We start from the raw sequence: 26591 nt of genomic DNA on the forward strand, positions 1-26591 counted from the left end.
AGATTGACTTTTACACAAAGAAACCCTGTCTTGAAATATCAAAAATCAGCAGATGCCTTACTAAAAATCTTAGCAATATCTCAATATAGTAAATGGAAAAGCAGTCAGAATGACTAGAAACATGTTCAAGAATCTATCACAAATGGAAGATCTGTGAGACTAAAAGATAAACACATTAACTTCCATGGGCTTTCTCAAGTTTCTTTATCAAATAGAATGGAAGGTGAAAGTTACTATGTGAAAAGAATATTCAGGCATTTTAAAAAAGGAAAATGTAATAGGTATAAAACCAATTGTAATATATTGGAAAAATCTACAGCTCCAGTCTCCTTGAAAAAACTTGTGATATTATGTCCTATAACTTAAGTTTCAAAATGCTGTTGCCTAAGTCATTAAACGGACACTTTGGCTAGACTTCAGAGTAATCATTTTGAGCCTTATTTCATCATGCTCAGTGAATACAGCTCATCATAAATCCAGCCAAGGTATACTACAATGAATTTACAAAAAAACTGTAAATAATGGGATGTGGTATGTATTTTGTTCCTAGGTACTGATAACATAGGAAAGACAGTGACTTTGAGTTAAGTTTCTAATTGATAAAGAAACTTGGGGTTCATGGACAAAGGAATTGCTTCACATGATAAGATTCTGATTAAATTACTAACACTAAAAACAATGTGGAGCATGCATTATAAATGTGTGGTTAGTTTCCTAATGAGATATAGAGGTGGTACTGAGTTCAAACCTCAATATAAACTCTTAAATTCTTTTCCTGTATATATTATGTCTCTCACACAAAAATACATACACAAAATTTTTAAAAATCAAAAATATACAGTGTTTTTATCAAAGTATAAGACCCTAACATGAGAATCAGTGATAAGCTGATTCAGAGACATCTTGACATAAAAAAAAAAAAAAAACCCTGATTCCTGAAATTTGACTTCAGATCACCAGAACACCATGACAGAAAAAGCTTTGGAACCCACGTGCACTCATACAAAAAGAGACAATGAATAAAAGTGAATAATTAAATAAATGAATCTTCTAGATAGAAGGAAGAGTGTAAGCCTGTAGTCCCACACTTGGGAGGCTGAGGCAGGAATGCCAACTGACCTGGATGCCACTTTGGCTACATGACATAATGAAATGTTTCAAAAGGTGAAAATCACCAAAATCAAACCAAACCAAAAAAGATAAAAAAAAACCAAAACAATCCACACAAATGATTCAATCCTCTATTTTAACACTATAGAACAAACCGTACTCATGGGCACAGTTTTCAATCTGAATAAATATGCAAATGAATAAATGCACAGGCACAACACATGATACTAGTAGAATAAGTGATCCAGGATCTAGTAACATGAAATAGTCAATAATCATCCATTCCCACAAGTAAATCATCCAAAAATTTGTACCTTCTGTCACAGATAATTGTCCTTTGTTAGGCTTTATTACACAATTTTAAGTATTAACTGATCCTCCAGAAGGCATAAAAGGAGCTCACCTATTAATGATTCTATAATGCATATGACAAATGCATTTTCTCTATTTTCTGCTATTTTTGCCACTATGTAGGCCCATCATTGCCCACACTTATGTTAAACTTAATATCTTGATGACTATCAAAACCTTTAAAATGCATTTTTAACAAGTAACTAGCTTTCAGTAGTCAAAATATATGAGTGTTATCAAATAGAACTTGATTCCTATAAATAAGATTTCCCCAGTTTGTTATAACCTTCCTCCCTCATGTTTCAATCAAGGTATTTTAAAATTCTTTCATTCATGATCTCTTTTGTTATTACAAATCTTCATACAACTGGTACTACACAGGAGCAATGAAATGAGCCAAATTGAATCTGTGCTACTAAGCCATGATCCTTCATTTTCTTTTGTAGACTAAACTCTTCCAAATAGAGATGATTAATGACCACTATTGTTTTGGACAGGGATAGTTTTGGGGGTGGATTCCAATATGGAATACCAATAATGGTATATTTGTTAATTTGAAAGTAACCAAACTTTTTGCTCAGGACATTCCTCCAAATGTATAAAGTAAACTAGCATTCTTTAGTTACTTTATCTGTGTTGTTTAATTTGATTTAATGCGTGAGAATGACCAAAACACCTAAATGTTAATGAGCACAGTATTATCAAGATTGTTTTCCTTCTAGATGATAATTTAAAAGGTATTAATTTAAGTAGTGAAAGAGTAGGAGAAATTTGATTGTTTCAAATTTTCTTATTATTCCATTAATTTCATGTGACTACACAAGCTGCAAAAGCTTTAGCTATGATTACCTCACTTTACTACGAAAGATTTAAATTCTTTTCAGTTACTTCTAACCATGCCAACACTACATATTCAGGAAAGAGGGAGGGAGGGAGAGAGAGGAGAACTGGAATCGATATGAAAAATATAAATATATAAAGAAAGAAAGAAAGAAAATTTGCAGGTCAGATTTTTCGTGTTAATGCTTACTGATTTTTAATTTTTTCAAGTATATGAATGGGTTCTCATGGAGCTTACACAGATTATTTACACTTAATACTTCAGAATCTTCTGTACCCATTTTCTGCATTCTGGAATTACAACTGTGAGCTCATATTTCCTTGTTTAACTATTACTGTCGATAGAAATAAAGGGCTTAGTGCAGCCTAGGCAGACATCCTTCCAGTATTCCCAAGCCTATGGGTCCTTTGGTAGTTTTTGCTGAATTCATTTTGGTTATTATGTAACACAGCTGGCTATATATCTATGAATGACCATTAACTGGTGATCTTATTTTCATGTGCTCCACCTACTTTTACTTCTTCGTGTTATTCAATGTTTTATTTAATAAACTTATGTATCTTACTCCTAGTATGTCATTTTGGGTGTTATGATAGGCAAAGAATGTTGAAAAAGAAAACCACCGCCATAATGATTCTGGTAAATGCTTCTTTCTTCTCAATCTACAAATTATTTCTCTCCTAAAGCTTTCTTGCCTAATCAGCCTCAACTTCATTCATTAGATTACTACAAAAGTCCTCACTAATAACTATGGGATATAAAATAAAGTTTGTTCTCTATGTCCATAAAATGTTATATTTAGCTATCAGGGCAAAATGATGTGAAGTTCTGTGAGGAAGAAAACCTATGTTAACGATTCTTTTCAAATCACACAAATGTGTAATAAATGACCTCATATTTTACTTGGTTCACAGAAAAGAAAGATTAACCTGAACACCAAATTATTGAAGAGCAAAAATATGATAAACATTTATTTGCCTATTTCAGTCTCTTCATAAACCTCACACAGAATAGCAGCATAGCTCATCAGTATAGTATTTTCTCAGGACAATGAAGGCTTTTTATTACTCTAGTGTAATATAAGTAAACACATAAACAAATAAATGAATAAATATTAGACAGATAACTAAATGGGCCAACAAGCCAATAAATAGATATATATTATATATATATAAAATATATATTATATATATTATAGATATATATCTATAAAATATATTATATATATATATTATGGATATATATCTATAATATATATATAAAATATATATATATTATTAATAAACAGTCAAACAGATAAGCTATTCTTGGCCAACCTATCTGACCTTAATGTCTCTGTGAATACTAAATCATTTTTAAAAGTTCTCCTCAGTGGCTGGAGATCACTAGGTGGAGCAAATGTTCCTTGAACAGAGAATTGCTTACCATACCTCCTAAGAATTCATAATGAAAACTAGCCATGACCAGTTACCATTACTGACCCATGATTAATTTACTATTCCTTTCCTTTTCCTTTTTTCCCCACAGGCCTCCTTTTTCCTTGGAATTCAAGAATACTCAAAGTGTAATCACCCTCTAATTAATTACAGAAAAGAAAATATAGTTCATCTATCTATAATTAAAAATGACCAATATTTAATCATGGTAAGTCAATATTTAACCCTTTTTGAAACAGTTACCTAAAATATGACAAAATGAATATTTCTAGATTCAAAAATCTTAGTCCAAATACTATCCTGAAGCAAGGCCAAATGTTCCTCTGTCCTGTGAATGTTAAGAGAATAAAGTTGTAAAATATTCTATTTAGTTTTTATGGAAAATCATTTTTTTACAATTGTAAACATATGTCTTTGCCAAGGTACTGCCTGATTGGGTTAATAATGAGCTGAATAGCCAATAATTAGGCAGAAAGACGTTAGGCAGAACTTCTGGATTAAGCTCTAGGAGGAAGTCACCAGGAGGGCAGAGGGAGCAAGACATGCAGGAGGTCAGGTAAGATCCATGAGTCATGTGGTAACACAGATAAATAAAAATGAGTTAATTTAAGGTATAAGAGCCAGTGGGATAAGCTATAGGCTGATCTTTCATAATTAATGATAAACCTAAAGGTCATTTTTGTTAGCTGGTTGCCCAATATTAAGTATACGTTGGTTAATATGTTTTGGGAATGCAGGTCATTTTCTGTGCAAAAAGTGTAATACTGATGCAGATGCTTTAACAAGTTATCAAGAAGACACAAGGAAGCAATAACAAAAGTGACTACATCAAACACTGATTTTCAATGAAAAGTATGTCATCTCCAAGTAAAACTTCCACAAAGATTATTTCTAACAAAGCAGTGGTGTCACACGCCTTTGAGTCAATCACACAGGAGGCAAAGGCAAGTGGATCTCTGTGAAATCAAGTCAGCCAAGTCTACAAAGCAGGTTTCAGAACTGTTAATCAGAGAAACCCTGTCTCAAAAAAATAAATAAATAAATAAATATTTACTTGATTCCAAACAAATATAAATTGACTGGCTGTCCTGAACTTTAAATTTGAAAACTGCTGATTTATATTTGAAATTACTAATGCTCTTATGAATTCTGCTCTAACTTACCTACTTACACTGCTCTAACAGTACCCTATGACTGGAACACTATAGTTGAATGCAAGAGTTAATGTTTGGCAAGCATTTTAAATGAATTCTTAACATTTATCACTAACTAAAATATTTTTTGACAAAATATTACCATGACAAACATGGCCATCCAAGAGCGCTGATGGGGTTATATATAAGCAGTTAAGGTTTTCTTACTACTTGATTTCTGGTTCTAGTTTGATGGCCCAGTTTACTATGTTACTAGGTTTAACTAAAACTTGTATTAATATTCTTCGTTTTGTCTCCAGAGTACAGGATCATAGATATGTCCTAAAATATACACATTAATGTATAATTTCAGCTGTTATTATTTGAAACAATAATGTGTAAAGCTACTCTACATATTAAGTTAGATAAGTAAAAACACTAAAAATTTCCCTGGGTGTACATAGGTGTGATCTTTCTAAATGAATGGTAGAAATAAGGCTAAGTACATAAGGTGAATGGTAGGTGTGCGTGGTAGACTGTGATCTTAGCACTACAAGTGTATCTCAATATCAGGTTAGTTACTATGCAAATCAGGAATTTCTAGGTTCAAATGAGATACCCAGTCTCTATAATGTGGAAAGCAAGAAAATATGACAACTTTGTTCTCAACATGAATTTGCATTAACATACATAAAAATGTAGTTTCTGCAACATACACATGCATATACACACATGAACACATGTGAAAAATAGAAAACTTTTGTTTATCACTTGTGACTCACAGCAAAAATGTCAACATACTACTAACAACATATTTGGAAGTTTCTGAATCCAACAAGATTGATTTGAATGTGTTCAATATTTCAGAGGGAAAGCCAAGAGCAGGGTTGAAGGAAACAGCAAAAAATCATGCATTAAACAAAGAGCTAATGAAGTATTAAGTTTCATTCTTTTATAAATTGCCACAAACATCACAACTGCTAGAAATCATTACCCTAGTGCAAGTATTGTGGTTCTATGGGTAAAGATACATGATGATGCAAAGCCTGACAATCTGAGTTCCATCCCTAGGGCCATCCCTGGTCTTCTTGTATATTTTCATAAGTATTTCAACAAATGGATCTATAATACTTGCTACTTATCTTTGTTTCATTAGTAGATGTACTCTTGTGCCTTTAATTGCCAGGTTTCTTTTTAAGTAAAAGTTCCTTATCAAGAAAATAACTCATCCCAATAAACTTAAATGGCAAATATAACACATTTCAACAAATGCCTTAAAACATCCAATCATATGGTAAAACACACAAAATATAGCCAAATATTTAAGCATTATAAGAATAGTCAGCTTTAATATTAGAGTCAGCAAATTAATGGATTCTTTGTTCTCTATTGCAAATCTTAAAACATGTCCTGACACACAAAATTTGTAACATAATGAACTGATACATTTGTTCAATAACTAATAATATGGTAAAATTTGTTATGATGGGATCTGTCCAACTTAATCAAGTGTAGAAGAAATCAAAAGAACAGGCTCTTGCCATACTCACCGTATTCCACAATGTACATGCTCCATAAATATTACCCTTTCCTCCGGATTGATATCACTTACAAATCCAGAATGATTCATCCCATTTATCAAGACTTGGGAGTTCCATTTTTATACATTCTTATTTCCATATCATCAGGTGCCTATGCCTTTTGTGATCCATGGACATTTCAAGTTTTGCTTTCAACAAAATAAAAACGCAAAAACAAATTATCTCAAAACATTTATGAAAAGATATTGGAGAAAGTGGAAAAGTGCAATACTGCACTTTCCAGGTCTGTGGATGCAATGATCTCACACCCATCATTATTATTTGCTTTTATTTTTTCATGATTTTTTGCTTTCATTTTTAAGAAAGCATGTTGTTATGCAACATAGGGTGGGCCTGGAACTTGTAATCATCACCTCAGCCTCAAGTGCTGGGATTACAAGTATGTACCACCACTATGCCCATCTAAACAAATAGTTTCTACTAGAAAAATAAGCAATAAAATATGTAGTGAGGCACATTGACTAGATTTCAGAATTATTTCAAGCTCATTTCTTTAAATCATTTTTTGTCAAACAAGGTCCTATGTCATCATAAACGTAGTCAAGGCCTTTTCAAAATGCTCTCTTTTTAATCAAAAGATTACATTACCTTGCATTCTTTATGTTTCTGTCTTAAATGCAGTTATTAGTATTTACAGTCTTGTTATAATACTACAGGGTGGTATTCAGTCTCATGAAACTTCATAACATTCACTGATGAAATTCTTTTCAGTCATCAACTAAATTGACAAAAGGACATCATCTGAGACTAAGATAACATGAACATAATATATATATATATATATATATATATATATAAATTATTTCAGGATTGGATACTGTTTAACAAAAAGAATAAATAGCACACCTTAATGCATAATATAATTTTCATATTCTGAGATGAAAAACATACATTAGAATGCAATCATGAATAAGAATAAAAAAATCATAATATTAATTCTTAAATTTAACCATTTCACCTATTTAAAGTAACTATTTTATAGACATAGTAACAAGTTTGGAAATTTTTAGGCATCTAATTCCTAGTGGCTTATCACTTTAATAATTCACTTTCTATCTCCAGTGCCCTATAAGAATTAAGAAACCAGTTACCAATATATTAATATCAGACTTCTAAGAATACTTGGACAGGTCATAATTAAGAACTAATTAATACACTGAAAGTTTCCATGACTTCCATTTTTTTTTGAGACATGGTTTTATCTATAAATAGCTATCCACTAACTGCATATATAGCCAAGAACCTGAACTAGTTACTAATCCCCCTGACTTCCTTTCCTAATGTTGGGTTCTACCAATAAAAATGATTTATGTTTTTGGGAAATAAATTTCATGGCTTCAAGCATGCTAGGCACAAGGTTATTGTTTTCTAGCTGAGTACATTTGTTTTTTCACATTTTCCCATAATAAACCTCCATATGCTCTGCTAAAGAAAAGAAAATGAATGAGATGGTGGTGGTGTATGGCCTCAATCTCAGCACTAGGGATCCATAGATAAATACATATCTAAGTTCAAGACTAGACTAGACTGGTCTACAAGGGGTCCAGGAACGTCAGGAACATACAAAGAAATCCCATCTCTGAGGTATAAAAGAGAAAGAAATTTAAATGATGCCAATCAAAGATATTTAGGGAGACACAGATGGAGAACTGACTATTGAGAAAGGAAGATTTAGTGTATTTTAGAGAAAAGAAACAATAATTTACCTAACAATACACCATTTTTTGCTTTCATTTGTGTGTATAACTATAGATGTACTTGGAGTACATGAGAAGAACTAAGAGGGAAGGAGGGGTAAAAACGATATAAATACAATAATCATGTATTAGATTTCCATTTAGTTAAATATAGGTAATTTACCTATACCATTAGAAATGTCTTCCCACTGTAAATAAAACAGCTATTGTTGATGACTAATTCAAATTAAATTAACCTACAAAGGAATTTCTTTACTATGACTCAAAGACCTCATCTGCTTCTCTCAATGCATGTAGTTATTACTACACTAATGGTGAAGACAGATAAAAGCTTAATATGAAATTGAGATTGCCATATCCTTATATCAAGCATGCACAACTTTATTTCCCAGTGCCTATGCACTGATACTTATTTAGGTTTGGTAGATTAATACTTAGAATAATAGATTTCATTCCTAGATAAGGTCTTTCATACTATATGGATTACAAACAATTTTAAATCCTGGAATAACTTTCTCAAAAGCAAATGTTTTAATTAATGATCACAGAAAAAGATAAGCTACTATCATAATTCAAGTGAATTTAATTATGTGAGTAACTCTCTAAACATCCCTAAGTGTGACAGATTAAAGTGACCAGAGGGTCATGTGAATTAAATCTTCAAGATTTTGACCAGTAAATTAATGCATGAAGTAAATGTCAGGAATCAGGAAAAAACACCATAATCATTTTATCCTAAGGTAACAGCTTGAATAAACTGTTTTTCTGTATTTACCTCTTTTACAGTAATTTCACACAAAACACATTAAGGTTCACTCTGACTCTAACAAAATCGACAAAGGAAAACCTCAATTCAATTGCTCTATGCATTTATTAGCTATAATTAATGCAGTAAGGAAGTGGTCATAAAGCTTGCAGGCTACACAATTTCACAAGACACAATGCAGGGAAAAGGTAAGGCTGATATTTATCAACCATATCTTAGGGTCTTGGTGGACGCATTCCTGGGGGAGGTGGGCCTAGAAAGGAAAAATAACAAAGTTCTATTAAAGTTATCAAGAGTATATAAATATTAAAGGATCTGGATGGCATTCCCAGATGTTAACATAGCCACTAACCTCTAATTCCTGGTGGGGGGGGTCTCATTCCTGGAGGGGGCATGCCTATAGGTGTCCCTCGAGCAGGGGGAAGGCCAATTGGTGGGCCCATGGGTGGTCTCATACCAGGTGGAGGAGCCATAATTCCTGAATAAAATGACAACCATAAGTAAACTCTTCGTAAGTCAACTCAGTAAATGATGCTCTTATGATTTAGCACAAAACAGTGGTTAAAGAAATGAGCTAAGACTGTGAGCAAGAAATGAAGTTCCTTGTACTTTATTAATAGAGTACCAACCTAACTGCAAAGATTCTAAAATCTTTCATGCAACCTAACTTCAAACCCTGTGATCTAAAATGGTGACCTGGCAGAAAGTTACACTGGTACACACTGGTGACAAATACTATGGGAGTAACTAAACATTATTTGGTTGCTTTCCTTGAGTAGAAACTTGTCTCAGACAAAGGTCCTAAGATGACCAAGAATATGGATCTAGATAGGCCATGAACCTAGGGGAAAACAAAGTCTTACTATTACACTAGAGGAATCTAGAAATAACAACATTCTGGTATCCTCATAGATCAGTGACTTGTTCAACCATTGTCAATGGAGCTTCCTCCTCCTGTAGATGGAAACAAACTTATGAGATCCGTAGGCAGACAATTTACAGTGAGAAAGTTCTTTGAATATTCAGTCATAAATGGGATGCCTGCACCAAATCCTTCCCCTTGGGGCTGAGGAAACTCTACTTAAGAGGAAAGACCTTAGAGTCAGTGAGTATGCAAGACAATTGGGAAACAAGGCCCTCCAGACACAATAGCAATTATGCACACAAACTTAAGAGACAGTCGTAGCAAACAGAACCTGCACAGGTCTAAGCCATATGGGAGTATCAGTACTAGAATAGAAGTAAACACAAGTCCTCATACCTACAGCAGAAACTATTCCCAATTGATAACCATTTGCAAAGGAAAAATAAAGTCTCAATGGATATACAAACCACATTAAAGACAGGCAATATGCCTAGCAGTAGGGCCAACACAATACTGACTCAAGTGTTTTTTGGAAGGGTTTTCTCTCATAAAGCTTTGTCTGAATACTAGTAATTTTTAACTTTATAGTTCTTTTGGTTATGTATTATGGTTTCTGGCTTTGTTTTTATTGTTTGAGTTTTCTGTGTATTCACAAGTATGTTTTTGGTATCTATGTATGTTTCTTCAGCTTTTACTATAGTTGTCTTTTTCCATTCTTTTTTGTTCCTAACCTAGTTTATTTGGTTTTAAGTACCTTATTTTCTTTTATTACTACTTTTTTGATGTCTGCTCATATTCTAGTTAGAGAAAATAAAGGTGTAAAGGTGTCAAATTGAGTAATTATGGAAATAGGGAGGAGTTGTTGGAGAAGAAATTACAAACAGAATATAGATTCTTAATATATTTTCAATAAAAACTAAACAATAAAGATAGGAACATAGTTACTCAATTCTTAGCAAGGCAAATAAATGATGCCTTATCTCTTTCATAATACTTTGATATGTTATTTCTTCAAGAAAATAAAATCTCTTAGAACTCGAAATTATTAATATGTATCATAGAGCCCTTACCTGGAGGCGGAGTTGCTCTGCCTACAGGTGGAGGAGGTGTTCCACGCCCTGGTGGATATTGTGTTGGAGCTCCAGCAATGCTGGCAGTGGCAGCAACTGCAGCAGCCGCTACAGTGCCTCTTCCCTGTGGAGTCATGACCTGAAAAGTTATGCCAAAAATACAAAGATCAGGAGTACTCATTTCCAAAGCATATACAGAATTAGTATGTTCTATTACAATTACTAATTGCTACCTTGTACTTATCTTACTCTAGTTTTAAGTTGATAAGGAATAAACCCAGGAGTATAAGCATGCTAAAGTATATATTCCTGCTGAGTTGCAGTTTTGAGGCAAAATTATTAGTTTTTTATTTGTTATTTTTGAGACATAGTCTCTCTATATAATCTTAGCTATCCTGGAACTCAGAGATGTGCCTCTCTCCAGAATTTGGAAATCAAAGAACTTCTGCCTCATGTTTTTAAATCATAGCATATCACAATTTCATAAGATTTTGTTTGATTTTTCAACCTGGCATATACAGCTGAATATTTTATTACTCATCAAGTCAGGTAGCATATACTGGCCTCCTCCTTATACATGCTTGAGTTATCAGGTCTTTCTAGAACATATACAACTTAAATGGTATAGTTACACAGATATGTTTCTACATTTACTCAGTTCTAGGTAGGCTCTAGTCATATTTTTTCATTAGTAGAAAACCTTGTATTAGTCCTACCTGCTGGGATGGACCTCCAACTCCTCGGACAGGACCTGCTAATCCAGCAGGAGCTTGGGGAATAGGTACACCAGCTGGTACTCCTCTTCCAGCTGCCCTCCCAACCCCAGGGCCACCTGCAGCGCCAGCAAGTGGCACACGAGCAATACCAGTCTAAAACAAAAACAAAAAAAAAAACCAAACAAACAAAAAAAAACATGTATTTTAAACAACATGTCTATTTTGTTTTAATATGAGTGACTTTATTCAAAGGAAATTCTATCAAACATGTTAGAAGCTCCTATAAGTTTTAAACAATAAATACATGTGATGGTATAATACAACAGATTATCTACAGTGTCCTTCAGATTTGGAATACTTAATATAAAATTATGAACTTACATCCTTACATAAACAAAGAAGTCAACTCCTTGCTTATTTCCTTTCCCACCCTCCAAAATTGACTTATACCTTCTGCTTTTTCAGTTCTCATATTCACTTTCCTTGTAACAGAAGTATCATATTGTTACCAGAATATTAGCAATGCTTTGGGTGATTTAAGGAGCATGTCAGTTCTCAATACACTAGAAAGGAGAAATAAAGTACACGGCAAAGTCTAAACTTTAGTACATTTCTGCACAGATTTGTGCATATGTGAGAGGTTGTCTACTTTGTCCAGTGATTGTTCTTTAGAGTTAGACCACTATATTGTGTGTTTGCTAATCATTGCCTGTAGGCACCAAAAACTGTTAAAAAAAATGTTATACCCTAAGTAGAGTAATATAAAACATTTTATTTTTAAAATTTCATTCCTTACCATAAATTAGGGAGCCTATAGGTGAAATCATAAACTCTTAATTCATGAAGATACAGCTGAACCAGTTACTTATATTAAGTACTAGGCACATTTTGATTATATATAATTAGTGTCCCTCTACATATATTGATAATACAATCAAGTAACTAAGTAACATGCACATTATAGATGTGCCCTTTATGTATGAATTAAAAACAAAAGTCAAAAACATATAAATCTTGCCCTACATCCTCCTTACATCTTTAGGAGGTGGACCCTCCACAGTCATGGATACCAAGTTCTCTCCACGTAGCAAGACCAGACCCAAAACCCGTTTTTCTTCACGCTCTGGTTGTTTTGCATTCTTTGGCCTATAAATCAGAAGTCAATAAAAATCACTTAAGTAAATTTTTGACATCTTTACTTATCAAAGGTAACAATTAGACAAAAAGTAGTGCTAAGCTTCTCATGTATAAAGTAATTTATTTGCCTAACTATTCTGTGGACATAATTACCATGCATAAATAGTATAATTATTTTCCTATGTATGTTCCCTGGACATTACACAAGTATCCAAAATGATCTGCAAAATATAGACGTAATGGCATGACAAAGCATTTTAAGTTGGGTGAGCTTAAAGCCTCAATTATACTAACAATATAAGTGCATTAGAAGTTATTATAACCAACTAATATTGACAGAGTATTTGACAAAGTTTGAATTTTGCCAACATCATTTGCATTCAATGACATGGATACCATAAGGATGTGATCTAGTTCTGAAAAGATGATGAGGTAAGATGACAGAATGGTCATATTACAGTTCCTGTATCACTTCAGTCACCCTATGTGATATTATTCCAGCTCAAGTCTATCTACTGCTTCTGTCTCCCAAATCATGACCCAATCAAGACTTACTTGATCTTCCTGAACTCATCACAATCACAGAGGATCAAATTCATATGCTTGTCAAAAGCCTTAAAAGTGCCAATGAAGATTCTTCCATCTTGCAGGATGCATCTCATCCTATAGTCAATGTGTTGCAGCATCTTGCTACTCTTACCCACCGTCTACAAATATTAAAGGAACATAGAGGGTAAATTCATGTGTAGTTAGTTTTCTATGTTCGTTTATTATGTATACCTACAAGGTTTGTCTCCCTTTATTCCTCTTCATTTCAAAAATACTGAAATATCAACTTGACTAAGAGCTACTTTAAATAGTTCTGTACTTCTCAGAACCTAAGTAAGGACCTATCCTGTCTACTAGGATCATAAAATGTATTCTAAGATGGAAACGCCTCAACATAGTTTCCTTTAGACTTGCTAGAAAAATTGTTATGCTTTTCTCCCACTAAATGACCATAAACAGAGTATCTGCCCTCTAAACTATTCTTGTAAACCTAAAAAGACTTATAAAAATTATAAATACCACCAACTCAATGAATTCATTATTATCCACTATCCCTCTCTCCAAAGGCTCCCAGAATCCATCATACCCACATCACCATTACAAAAAAACAAAATCCTTATAATTTTTTTAATCAGGAACTAAGGAACAAGACTGGCACTGAACTTGTTACACAGATGAGATTGAGCTCTTATTTTTCCTACCTCTTCCACCCAAAATCCAGGGTTTAAGATCTCAAACACAATTCTTGGCATTGGAAGTAACATCTTTTCCCTTAATAATCTGTGTCATACTTTAAAATTTATGGTATTCCTGATTTCGAAAAATCTCCCCATATCTACCTTTATTTCTGTTTTAAAAATATTTCCAAGTAATATGTGTATGTTCTGCAATTGGACTGAAGAATCCTATAAGGTGACTAAAAACTAAATGGTAAGACATCCCTCAGTATTCTTTCAAAAAATTTGATTATCACTAAAAGGATAAAGCCCATCTCTTACCTGTTATACAATGGGATGAGCATACATCTCTATTAATGAATTCCTATTTCTAAATTTTAGTACCTAAAAAACTGCACACAAGGAGAAACTATGATTTGGGGTCATTGTAGCAGCTAATCTACTTACCATGATTGCTGTTCCACAATAGCCGTTTAATAGTAAAATTTCAAGATCCTTAATACTTGGGAGCAGTATAAATAAAGGTGTGATACAGGTTCACTTAGACACAATGTAAGGTTGACTGAAGAGTCACAGACAATAAATGGGTCCTGCAGAGGGAAGAACATTGTAACTATATCTTAATCTATTATGGTTTAAAAATAAATAATTTTCAAATAGTGTATCTTCATAAATATCCATGTGTGCATATCTAATAAAGAACAAATTTCAGCCCTGTCTTAATACTCATTATACCCATGAGATCATTGAAACCAATTGGCTACCAGTACTGCAAAACTTCCTGTGTGTATATGTTAGTGGTTCCATTTAGAGCTGTCATCCTTTATGGCTAACATGTCAATAGAGTTTACTTTTACCTCCAGAAATCCACCTGTCTCTTACTTTCTAGCAAATGGTTTTACAAACTTCATCATTAGCCTAGTGCCCAAGGTCATAAAGTGACATTGAACCCCTAGAAACAGAAATTACAGTTGTGATCCTCAATGTGGGTGCTGGGACCAATCCCTGGTATTCTTTAGAAACCAGTGAGATATCTCTCAAATCCTTTTCGTCCCCAAAATTTGGTAGTGCCTTATTACTCTTTCGTTCAAAATCTACTTTTTGGCCTAACATGTCTAAAACTACTGGCTCCATCTTCAAAATCAAGATGTGTAATCTTTCCCCACCAAGAAACAAGTATGACAATAACCAGTATAAACTATAGAAGCTGATCTCTCTGGAACATGGTTATAATCAGAGTATTCAGAATGCTGAAACAGAAGTTCAATGGCTGGATGGCACACAACTGAAAGACAGCTAGAAGGCTTTTAATGTCTAATCTATTTGTGAACCCTGTGACCTAAATAACAACCATCTTGGCCTGGATGTTAAGGGAGTAATAAATAGCATTCTAATTTAAATGTAGAAATTTTTAACACTGATTAATTCAATTTTTTTTGAGACTCTTTTTACATAACACTGGCCTGCCGGGAATTCATAATGTTAATCCACCTGTCTAGGCTTTCCAAGTGCATAGATTAAAGGCACACAAGATCATGCTCAGATAAATTGACTAAAGTTGAGATGGCTCAGTGGGCTGAGATGAGAGCTCCCGGTATTATTTCCCAGAGGGTTCAAGTTCACCTCATACAATCAAAATGAAAACTTATTACTATATGTCTCTATATATAGATCCATAGAATCTTGCTGCCTTCTTAGCCTCTGCAGTTTCCTGAAAAATCATAACGTTTATTTTAATAAATAATGAACTTAAGATTTGTTCCACAGGCCGGCATGCCTTGTACTAAAACCTGGCCAAGAACCCCGTCGCTGAGGAATATAGGTATTATGGGGGCAACTACAACCATTATTGTTAAATTGACATAGTATCAGACCTCCCTCTAAATACTTAACCTTATACCCATAGATTTGTTCATTTCTCATCTCTTAATCTGTGAAGATTCTTTATATGGTATTTGGTGGTTAACAGACTTGTAAATGGTCAATGTGCAGAAAATAAGCAACAGTGGAATATTCAGTCCTAAATTTTATTGTACACCTACCACCCAGTCTAAACAGCCATCAGAAGTGGTATAAAGATTATGACCTTAGAGTGCTTCTTGGAAATAGTTTCTGTACATAGCAGAGTTGTTGTAATTACAGAATTTTATAGTAAATATATAGGGATGGCTGCACAAGACTTAATCAGTCAACATTCCAACAAAGATGGACGGAGTAGACTTAGAAGGCCTCATACTTTCCTTGCACACAACTGTCAATTAAAAACTAGTGAACATGAGGATGTCAGTTTATCTCAGTGATGTAGCTTACAGTCCAAGTCCAAGTGGGTAACACTATATGAACACAGTAAGTTATTTAAAATTACATTAAAAAAATGACAACAGGAAGTTGAAAGAAGGTTCAAGAAAAGTGAAAAAGGAATTGTGACTGGATATGATTTAAGTACACTGCAAACATATAAAAACAGCAAAGAATGCTGGGCATAGTGTCACATGCCTTTAATTATTGCACTTGGAACGCAGAGAGTAGAGGTGTTTGAGTTTGAGGACAATCTGTTCTACACAAAATATCCTGTTAAGTCATAGCAACACAGTGTGAAGTTGTCTAAAAAATAAAGTGTAAAAGAATAAATAAATGAAGAGATTACTCAGCAGTTAAGAACAGTGGCTGCTCTTCCAGGGGACCCAGCTTCTATTTCCAGCACCTACATGGCAGCTCACAAACATCTCCATTTCCAGGAGATCTGATGCTTTCTTCTGTCCACACATGGTACATAAGACATACATGCATGCAAAACACCATGAACATAAAATAAACTTTTAAAATATAGAAATAAAACAGCAGGTGTTATGGCCCATACTTTAATCATAGTATTCTGGAGTCAATGTCAGGCAGTTGTTAGATAAAATCCCAACCTGTACTACAAAGTGAATTCTAGCCAAGTGAAGTGTGCATAGTAAGATCCCATCTGAATATTAAATAAAACCTGATTAATAACTCTAGCATCATAGTATATGCCTTTATCATTTCACCATCCAATTCATAAAGGCAATGCTTTCTTGGCCACAGAGCGAATCTAGAGTTACATGATTTATAGTAAGCCGTGATCTCAAAAACACAAAAAAGAGCAGATGGAGTATATGGAGAAGAAACACTAACTGAAAATATAAAATGGTTATGTGAAAATATTCAAATAAATTAGTTTGGGGCATAGAGATGTCTCAGCAGTTAAAACACTATTTTATCTTCTAGATGATCTAATTCCTGCCAGTGTCATGTCTCAGAACTTATCTCCAACTCCAGTTTCTCAAAACTTGATGCCATCTTTTACACTCTGTATGCATATGGTGCACAAATATGCAGGAAAAAAATCACATACATACTAATATTTTATAATTAAAATATTTAGAGCCAGGTGGTAGTGGCACACACTTTTAATCCCAGCACTCAGGAGGCAAAGGTAGGTGGATCACTGAGTTTGAGGCCTGGTCTACACAGATTGTAGGGCTATAATATAGAAATATCCTGTCTCATAAAACAAGAAATAATTTGGCTTAAAAGAAAATGATCTTCAAAAGCCAAAACATATTTCAACTGCTTTTTTTCTTAAAAGAATGAAATCTAAATAAATCTTCATCACAAAACATTATGGATAATATTTTATTACATTATGTGCTAATTCTTGAGAATTGTAAGCCTACTGAATAATAAAATATTTATAGATAGCATACAGTTCCTTTAAGGTAATAAAGGCTAATACAAAAATTTGTTACATATTAACAGAGAAAATATGGTATTGTGACCTTCACTAATAAATTAAATAAAGTATGCTTCCTAGTTTTTGTTGTTTGTTTATTTGTTTTATCAAGAAAAGTTTTCTCAGTATAGCTTTGTAGACAAGGCTGGCCTTGGACTCAGAGGGAGCCTCCCCCTCTGGCTCCCAACAGCTGGGATGAAAGGCATGCTCTACCACTGCCTGGCTTGAAGTATGTTTCTTATAATGTTTAAAAATAAAGGAAAAAGAAAATTAAAATGTCCTTAATGCATTCTAAATAGTGTATGAAAACATGATGCTCATTAGAGTAGATATACTAAAATCATAATTATTCTGATACCAAATGTACAAAATATCTGTTTCTATTGCCGTTATAAAGTATTCAATAAAAGGTAATTTTTATCAACTAAACTCTAGATGCTGTATTTCTCTTATTTCTGTTAATTTTGGAATTAACTCTAACCTGTTTTCCTTGATCTCCACCACCTTTGATGTTTCAATACTGTTTTAACCACCCCTTGGTGTCTCAGCTAAAAATGCCTGTCTAAGTTCTGCCTGGAAATCAACCACAGGAACTTGCTGCTGCTGCTGCTGCTGCTGAGAACGCCGTGGGTACAGGTGACACCTATAGCAAGAACACAATATCTTTAAATCACAGAAAAACATTTATCAATGCAGACAGCAATACACCTTTATTCTAGAGAGCCTACTTTTTAAAAGGGTCATCTGACAAAGGCTAGTATATTTTAAAACATTCCATTTAGGTACTGAATGTAATATTATACAGTGAATTAGGCAATGTATGCACCAATAAAGTTCTGCCCACAATAATGAACCACAACCACTAGATACTTATAATCAGTATGTGGATGTACACCCTAGAGTACTCATATAGAACCATTCAATATCATATGCACACATTTTCCAGTTGTATTTATTATGTGAAAACAATACTTTCACCCCTGTGACAAGGCAAGGGATTTGCTAAGAGTTATAAAACATTAATTCGGTCATTCCTACTTATCCTCCCAAGAAGGCACTACCTAATCCTAGTGTCCTAACTGACTTCTTTCCCTACATGCCATATAATATTTATACATAATAGAGATCTGAGGAACTCAAATTTTTCTCCTTCAAAGTCATCAAACTGCCAAATTTGGTCACACATGTCTATAATAGCAGCACACAGGAAGGGCAGACAAGTGGACTGACACAAGCTCACAGTAATTTTAGTTTATTATATAGTACATTACAAATGATATGTGAGAATGAGACCCTATCTTAATAAACAAACAAATAAATAAATGGCCCATCAGTTATTACACCACCTAGAATGTACAAACAATACAATCATCTCAGGACCAGCTTGCGCCAGGGCAAGAACCTGTTTCAAAGTGTGCATACACACATGGACACATTCACACTCATACAGACATGAAAGCAAAAAATGAGGGGTTATAGAGATGGTTCAGTCGTTAAGAGCAACAAACTGTTCCTAGGATTACTGTTCAGTTTCCAACATCCACATGGTGGCTCAAACCTTCTGTTAAGCCCAGTATCATAGAACCAGATGCCCTCTCCTAGCCTTGGTGGATACCAGCTACATACATGGTGCAGACATACATGCAAGCTAAATACCCACCCATAAGATAAAAATAAATCTTTATAAAATTTATACCCATACAATTAATTCAAACATCAGGGGGAAAGTCACATTACAATGAATGAAAGAGTTAACAAGCCATGCATATCGGTGCATTTTTAATTTCAGAACTCCTGAGGTGGAGCCAGGTAAGTTCAAGCCATCAGGGCTGCACAGAGAAATCCTGTATGTAAAATTAATAAATAAATAATAGAAGTTGACTTAAGTTAGAACAATTAAGGATTTCATTATTTTGTTACATCTTCTGTATTGGGTATTCAATTAACACTGTGATCTCTGTGTATGACACTTGTGACTTGGTTTTTAGCCCAGACTTTACATACTCTTGGTTGCTCAGTGAGGCAGTCCTTCTACGTTTGACCTGGACTTCCACCTCTGGCACGTGCTGTTCAGTAGTTCTTCTCAGGTGTAAGCGATCCCTGAAATAGGAAAAGAAATCTTCACAAAACAAAATTTTATTTAAATGGATTACTAAGGGTTGGGACTAGTTCTAAGATTTCTTGCCTAGAAAACAGGAAGCCCTAGGATTCAGTCCCAGCATTTTCTAAGCAGAGAGAGTGGTAGGTATATACCTGTACTCTCACCGCTAAAGAGATGAAGATGGGGTTATAAATTTGAAGTCCAAGAACACCCTCAGCTACCTACAAAAATTTGGATCAGCCTTGGATATGAGTCCTTACACTGAAAAATATACATAGGATTGATAAAATGGCTTGAGATAAAGGTCATTGCCAGCCACTGATACAAACCAGATAATCAAATGCTAATACCTAGACCTTTGAAAATATGGATGGAGAGAACCCACTCCATATATGCCATAGAATGCATGCTGCCTCTCCCTCCATCACAAACTAATAAAATAAAATTAAATGTAAAACGGTCTTCATTTATAACCTATAATTTTAGTATGCTGAATATTAACACATATTAATAATCTAATTAAAATTTTGGCAAGGTGTGCCTTTAATTCCAGTACTTGGGAGGCAAAGGCAAGAACAACCCTCGAAATTCAAAGCTAGTCTGTTTTACATATTGAGTTTTGAGCCAGTCAGGGCCAACACATGAGGCCATGTCTCAAATAACAGTGATCAACACATGGAAAATTTAGAATGTTTTCTACTTAAAAATATTAGAATCTCTAATTTAAACATAATCTAGCTTCCTTTAGCAAGACATTATATCAGAAAACCTGGATTTAAATATCAAGAAATGAAGTAATGTATTCATCTCCTACTAGTCTTTAACATATTTAAACATAATCTAGCTTTCTTTAGAAAGACATTATGTCAAAAAACCTGGATTTAAGTCAAGAATTTAAGTAAAATATATTTAATATATTCATCTCCTACTATAGTCTCAAACATATATGCAGATTTAACATACACATACCACATATGCACAGACATACAAATATATACAAGCCAAAAATAGCAAAGCTTACTCCAAATATTTGGGATTATTTTTAGATCATGATCCTTTCATACAGCAAACTAATGAAGAATTTTAAAAAATCACATTGCAAAATTATTAATTAAAAATGACTATGTAAATTAGCTATTTGGGATTTATAAAGAAATAATAAGGTTGCTAAAACAATATGCTATCAACAAAATAGGGAAAAAACCCACTACCATTTTAAGGTCTGGGAGCACTTCACAAAATAGCCATTTTGTTAAACTGAAAACTGACAGCCTCAGGGTGGCCATGTTAGGGACTGCCACTGATATTAGAAATACAAAACCAGAAGACAAAAAAAAGTCTTGACAAGTCAAGAAGGATTCTCAACAGAATCCAAATGCCAATTGTCTGAATCCTGCCTATTTTTAAAACTGGCAAAAGTTTTAGATTAAGCACTTTACCAGTAATTAACAGGGCTTTTTTTTTTTTTTTTTTTTTTTTTGCTTATCTGTTTGTTTTAAGAAAACATCAACTGCTGTACTAAAGAATCCAAAGAAAATGAATTAAATTTAAAAACAGGTTAAGATTTCCAAAAGACAAAATGACATCTGTATTATAAGCAACTTAATATACTGAATTTTAACCAAGATTGCATCGGTTCACTGCACACTCCTATGATACAAGCTTGCCACAGGTATTAAGATAAGCTGGACTTTATAGTGGGACAATCCCAAAACAAAGAGAAAAGATTATATAATTTATAGATTGAAATCAGATTTTTAGAACAAAACAAAAATAATAAAAAAAATGGTGGTGGAGGTTTTAGAGATGATGGAATTTCACATGGAAGACATACCATGAACAAAATTTTTACAGCTTTCATACCAAATAGATAAAAAGTGCAAAACCAGCTTTCAAAACAGGTAAGCAGGTTTCCTAATTTACATTATATACTAGAATGCATTCATTTACAAACAGAAATGAAGATCTGATCCAGGCTGTTTACATTGTACTCAGAACTATATTTGATAATTTAATATTCTAAGACAGGGTCTCTCATGTATCCTGAGCTGTCTTCAAACAGGATGAAAATGAACTCCTGATTCTGATACATAAATGTCCTTAGGATCACAGTGCTATGATTATTGCTAGGGTGAAGACCAGCAGGCCCATTTTATAAAATTTGAATAAAATAGATAACCTGTCAACACAATTATAAGCCCAAATTCTGCCATTGCAAAGAAAATTGTCAAAAAATTCTTACCAATTACTGAGTTAATCAGGGCAAAAAATGGCTCTGTTCAATTATCACTACAAAATTATTTTATTATTTCTGTTTTCTAAATCTAACTTTTATAAACAGACACCTAAGAAGCTTATTTGAAATAAGTTCAAATGCAGGCATTCATATAAAAATGGCACTTCTAAAGATGATTGCATGCTCCAACATGCAAATAAGGAAAAAGTAAATGTTAAGGAATAATTTAGATCTGTGCATGTTTTATTATTGTTTATTGTTATTATTATTATTATTATTATTATAAATCACTGTCACCAGCAGATTCTATTTTGGAAATATATTGCAAATTAGAAGCCTTTATTCCTATAAGAATCTCGCAAAACTGTTTAGTATCTACTGTTTAAAAGTTAATGATAATCTCAGGGGAAAAAAAAGAGATCCTTGATACCATGCCAGTGTGTGCTCCCCTGACATTAGGAAAAGTTAGTGCCTTCAAGCAAAAATTTGGGGAAAACTGATGGCAGGAAAATCCTGGGCCAGCTGTCACACAGAATTGCCAAGATTCCATGCTACACTGTATGTAATGAGTTTAGGAGGTTAAAAGCAACAATTAAATCTCCAAGGCTGTAACCGACCCCCTCCACACTATTCCCCTCCCCAGAAAAAGGAAGGGACAGACAAGACCATAGGCGCCCCTTAATCCATATAAAGGAAACAAAATATAAAAAACCTTAGTGTGTTTATGATCGTTTTTGTTGGAAGCACTGAAGCACTTAAAACTCTTTCAGCAAATGATCAACATAAAATCTGAAGGATCATCACCAACTTTTACTATACATTCAGCTCAAGGTCATAATGGGCTCTATAGCAAGACCTGTTTCAAAATGGCAAATTCCAGGCCTCATAGCCCATGTCTGTTATCTTAGTATTTGGTAAACTGAAACAGGAAGACCAATCTAGTTTATACAGCTATAAAATTTTCTGTCTCTCCTCTGTCTGTCATCTCCCTCCCCACTCTCCATTCCCTTTCGAATAAGTTTTCTACATTGCACCTTTTTCAACAGTGAAGTTCCTTGATTAAAATACCTTCTAAATCAAAGGAAAGAAACACACCATTTTAAAATTAGTGTCTGGTAGAGTAACAATCATAACAGTTACAGGTCTAGCGAGATTGGACTGAGGCCAGAGCCTGAGTTACAGTTATACCCAGCCTTTAAACAATTAAGACCTTTTTCTGAGTTCCTGAAAATGGAGAAAGAATATTCAAAGGTGCGTGATTTAACATTTACAAAATGATGAGTCATAATAGGCAAATTGTAAAGAGTCAGAAACAGAAGTTGAGCCAAAAGATATTGGAAGCAATATGTTCCTACAACTTAATACTAAATAAATTGTGTCATATATGATATTTTAAAAGGTATGTTATTTTTTCACACTACTTGAAGTCTGGTACCTGAAGTATGAGGAGTGCAAGTTCAAGGTCAGCGTGCTCTACAGGAGAAAACAGTTAATCTTAAATTTATCCTATTTAAAATTACAACTTATGACAACCATATATACTCTCTACTCATAGATGGGAAGGAAAATAAGATATAAAAACAAGTACATAAAAATCCTGGAAAAAATTAAAAGTAAATACTTAAATCCATGTTTAAAACACTCACATCTGTGGTTCCAAGGATTACAGAAGGGAAGAGACAACTCCAGAGCAGCCTGGGATACTTACCACGCCTGCAATTTAATATGGGTTATTTCAGAGTCCTCAAATTTTTAAAACACGTATAATAAAAGAATATAAAAATGCAGCTATCTGGTTCATCATTCTTTCAAATTTTCAGAGTAGCTTCAACTTCAAAAATCATGAAATATATTAACTTAATACATCAATACAAATTAGTCATGAGAAATAATTCTTACATGATACACACCTATGTTTTTCTAATTATTTTCTACTCTTTAAGAAAATATATCTATGGGAGGCCTTACTCTCTCTGGAGCACATAGGAGGTGGGGGGAAGTGGAGGGAGTTGGGGGGGAAGTTGGTAGCGGGAACTGGAATCAGAATGTATAAAATAAAATACAATTTAAGAGTACTAGCTGCTATGGACTTGGGTAGGTGGGTTCATTGATGGACATGTTCCTCATCTTTTTTTGGAATGATGCTCCTATCTCCCATTTAGTCTAAACTATCACTGTGAGAGAATGGACTATCAAAACATTAGGGATGGATAACGTAATACTAACATTGAGGCAATTGTTAATTATCAAATCTGTAAAATAGAAATAAAAGGAATACACAGGGCTGAGAGCTGTTTAATCTGCCTTAATCTGACTACATACAAAACAATAAAAAGGTATTAAAATAATATATGCACATTAAACAATTATAAATCCTTACCTAGCAGGGAAAGCTGTCAGTCTTAAAACATCACCAATCGCTCCTGAGCTGGCTGTACTGTCTTTCTTAACTCTCACCCACCGAACTGGTCTTAGAAACCTCTAACCTCTTTATATTTTCCACACCCCCACCCCCAACTCCCGTGCCTGATGCCTTCCATAACCAAAGGTAGTGTATGTAAAAATCAGGACCAAGCCTTGTTGGAAGGAGCCTGCGCAAACCAGCCTCCTTTTCTCCCCTTTCCCATTGCGGCACTGCAAGGGAGGAGCAAAGAGGAGTTGCTAAATCATCAGGTTAAGGATATGGCTGCCATGCATTGCACACCAATACTGAGCAATCTCTTTGCTAACTCCCTTCTGGCCTCAATGCAGGCAGGGGCGGGCGTCAGCCATACTGCATTGCGTTCTCCTATGCCCACTGCAGCACTTTGGTGGGGGGAGGAGGGAGGGAGCAGTCACCCGAGATAGGCTCAGTTCTCGCGGTCCTGAGAAGAGGGTGTGGCTGAAATCCCAACATCTCAGAACTGACAATCAGGTGGTTCGCCTGGTGGGACCACTGCAACAAGCGAACTGGGGAGGGGTATACTGCCACACCCCGCAAGCTGCAGCATCATGCTGCGCCGGCGCACACCAGCACCTCTGCACCAGCAGCCATCTTTAGCAAACCTCACAATGGCGTTTGACAGGACACGACCCCCTCCCTCGGTAATACCAAAATTTTCAAAGATTAAATTCCGAACCCCTGAAAAAGAATGAAACCAAAAGACACGTCGTCTTGGTACCAATACAATTTGGGGCAAAAAAAAAGAAACACATTTTGCAAACATTATATACAGCCACTGCAGAAAGGGGATGGCTGATGATGGGCAAAATCAACAAGAAAATACAACACTGCGGATTTCGTTCATGACTATCTTGTAAGCAGTCAACAATTCTACAAAAGGAAGCGACACGAACACAATATGCAACCCGATTACCAGACAAGATTGCAAGGGGGAAAAATATCATCTAAGAATTGATGTCCCGCCATCAAAAAAAAAGTCTGTTCTCACCCCCTCCCCCAATCATGGTACATTCCACAGACCCACCCTACCAGATAGACAGCAGCCCCCCCTCCCCCCAGCGGACCGCGCCCTTGCAGAGCCCAGCACAACGCTGCCTCTGCACTGCGCGGTTACGTCACACAACCAGCTACCGCGGTTATTCCACCAGACACACGTACAGCAACCACCCAAACGCACTCTGGTCGGACTCAAGGCCCCAAACCACGGTAATTCAAAAGCACTCCAGCAACCCACAACCCTGCCATCCCATCGCTTCTCTGAGTCACGATTACCTTCTTGCCGCAAAAAGCCACAAGCGCACTGAATCGGTCTCGCAGTGGTCACCTGGCGAACCACCTACGGGCCGCAGACTGTGCTCACATTCCCCGATCGCCGCGGCAGCCACGGATCGTGCTCGCCCTCCCTCCTTCGGTGCCAGGGCTGCCTACCCTGATCATCTTCCCTCTGTGCCGCGGCCGCGGACCATGATCGCCCTCCCTCCGTGCCGCGGCCGCGGACCGTGGTCGCCCTCCCGAGGTGCCGCGGCCGCGGACCATGGTCGCCCTCCCGAGGTGCGGCCAAGGCCACGGATTAGGCTCACCCCACCCCTTCCCCCCTCGGTGCTACGGATGCAGATCGAGCTGCGACTTCGGATAGACCCCATCTCTTCCCTCAGCTCTGTAGCCTCGGAGCTTGCTCGCCTTCCCTCACGGCCGCGGCCGCGGTTACCTCATCCCGGAGCCCACAGTCACACCCTATCTCCACAGACTGCTCGTAGCAAAATAGATTCCCCCACCCCCCACCCCCAAAAAAATAAGGCCTTCTAGCGGCTCCAATGGATTGCTCTGCGATTCCCAAAAATAAAGGCATCTGGCTCACCCAAAGTCACCAAATCTAGAATGCTTTGGTCAAAATGTGAAAACCCTCACAACTAAAGAAATAAAAGCCTCCGAACCAACTTGACCTTGCTCGCTCCATCGCGTTCCAAATCGCTCCTCAGAACCAAGCGTCAGACATCTCCAGCTCCCTCTTCGCTCTACGCTAGGTGTGCTGCAGTGGCTGGGCTTGTCTTGCAGCTCCCCACGCATGCGCCCCAGCCACGGACCAACCACACATGCGCACCTCT

General features: G+C 35.4%; 2 protein-coding genes and 2 non-coding genes across 10 annotated transcripts in view; all 4 read right to left on the reverse strand.

The window, feature by feature from the left end:
• Window positions 1-411: 411 nt before the first annotated feature.
• Window positions 412-478, reverse strand: LOC127214041 (small nucleolar RNA SNORD64). Its single transcript, XR_007833763.1, has one exon. It is a non-coding gene; the product is annotated as a small nucleolar RNA SNORD64 (small nucleolar RNA).
• Window positions 479-6936: 6458 nt separating this feature from the next.
• Window positions 6937-7009, reverse strand: LOC127214046 (small nucleolar RNA SNORD107). The gene has a single exon (XR_007833768.1). It is a non-coding gene; the product is annotated as a small nucleolar RNA SNORD107 (small nucleolar RNA).
• Window positions 7010-9021: 2012 nt separating this feature from the next.
• On the reverse strand, window positions 9022-14522 carry Snrpn (small nuclear ribonucleoprotein polypeptide N). The gene is made up of 7 exons (XM_051174166.1): window positions 14397-14522; window positions 13279-13430; window positions 12621-12732; window positions 11587-11739; window positions 10871-11009; window positions 9288-9413; window positions 9022-9188 (listed from the first exon to the last, which is right to left on the reverse strand). Exons 1-7 carry the CDS (start codon window positions 14397-14399, stop codon window positions 9151-9153), a joined length of 723 nt encoding a protein of 240 aa, XP_051030123.1. The 5' UTR covers window positions 14400-14522; the 3' UTR covers window positions 9022-9150.
• Snurf (SNRPN upstream open reading frame) overlaps window positions 14424-26591 on the reverse strand; it is an 89523-nt gene continuing 77355 nt past the window's right edge. For 5 of the 7 annotated variants that reach the window (XM_051174173.1, XM_051174171.1, XM_051174167.1 and 2 more), the window contains exons 2-4: window positions 19711-19806; window positions 18188-18349; window positions 14424-14539 (exon numbers count right to left, since the gene is read on the reverse strand). In XM_051174173.1, coding sequence (XP_051030130.1) covers window positions 18232-18349; window positions 19711-19806 — 214 coding nt within the window. In that variant the 3' untranslated portion in view covers window positions 14424-14539; window positions 18188-18231. Of the gene's footprint in view, window positions 14540-18187; window positions 18350-19710; window positions 19807-26420; window positions 26530-26591 lie in introns of those variants that run through there. The other 2 variants (XM_051174170.1, XM_051174168.1) reach the window with 2 other exon arrangements.

Source organism: Phodopus roborovskii, unplaced genomic scaffold, assembly GCF_943737965.1.
Source record: "Phodopus roborovskii unplaced genomic scaffold, PHOROB, whole genome shotgun sequence".
Classification (NCBI taxonomy): Eukaryota; Metazoa; Chordata; class Mammalia; order Rodentia; family Cricetidae; genus Phodopus; species Phodopus roborovskii.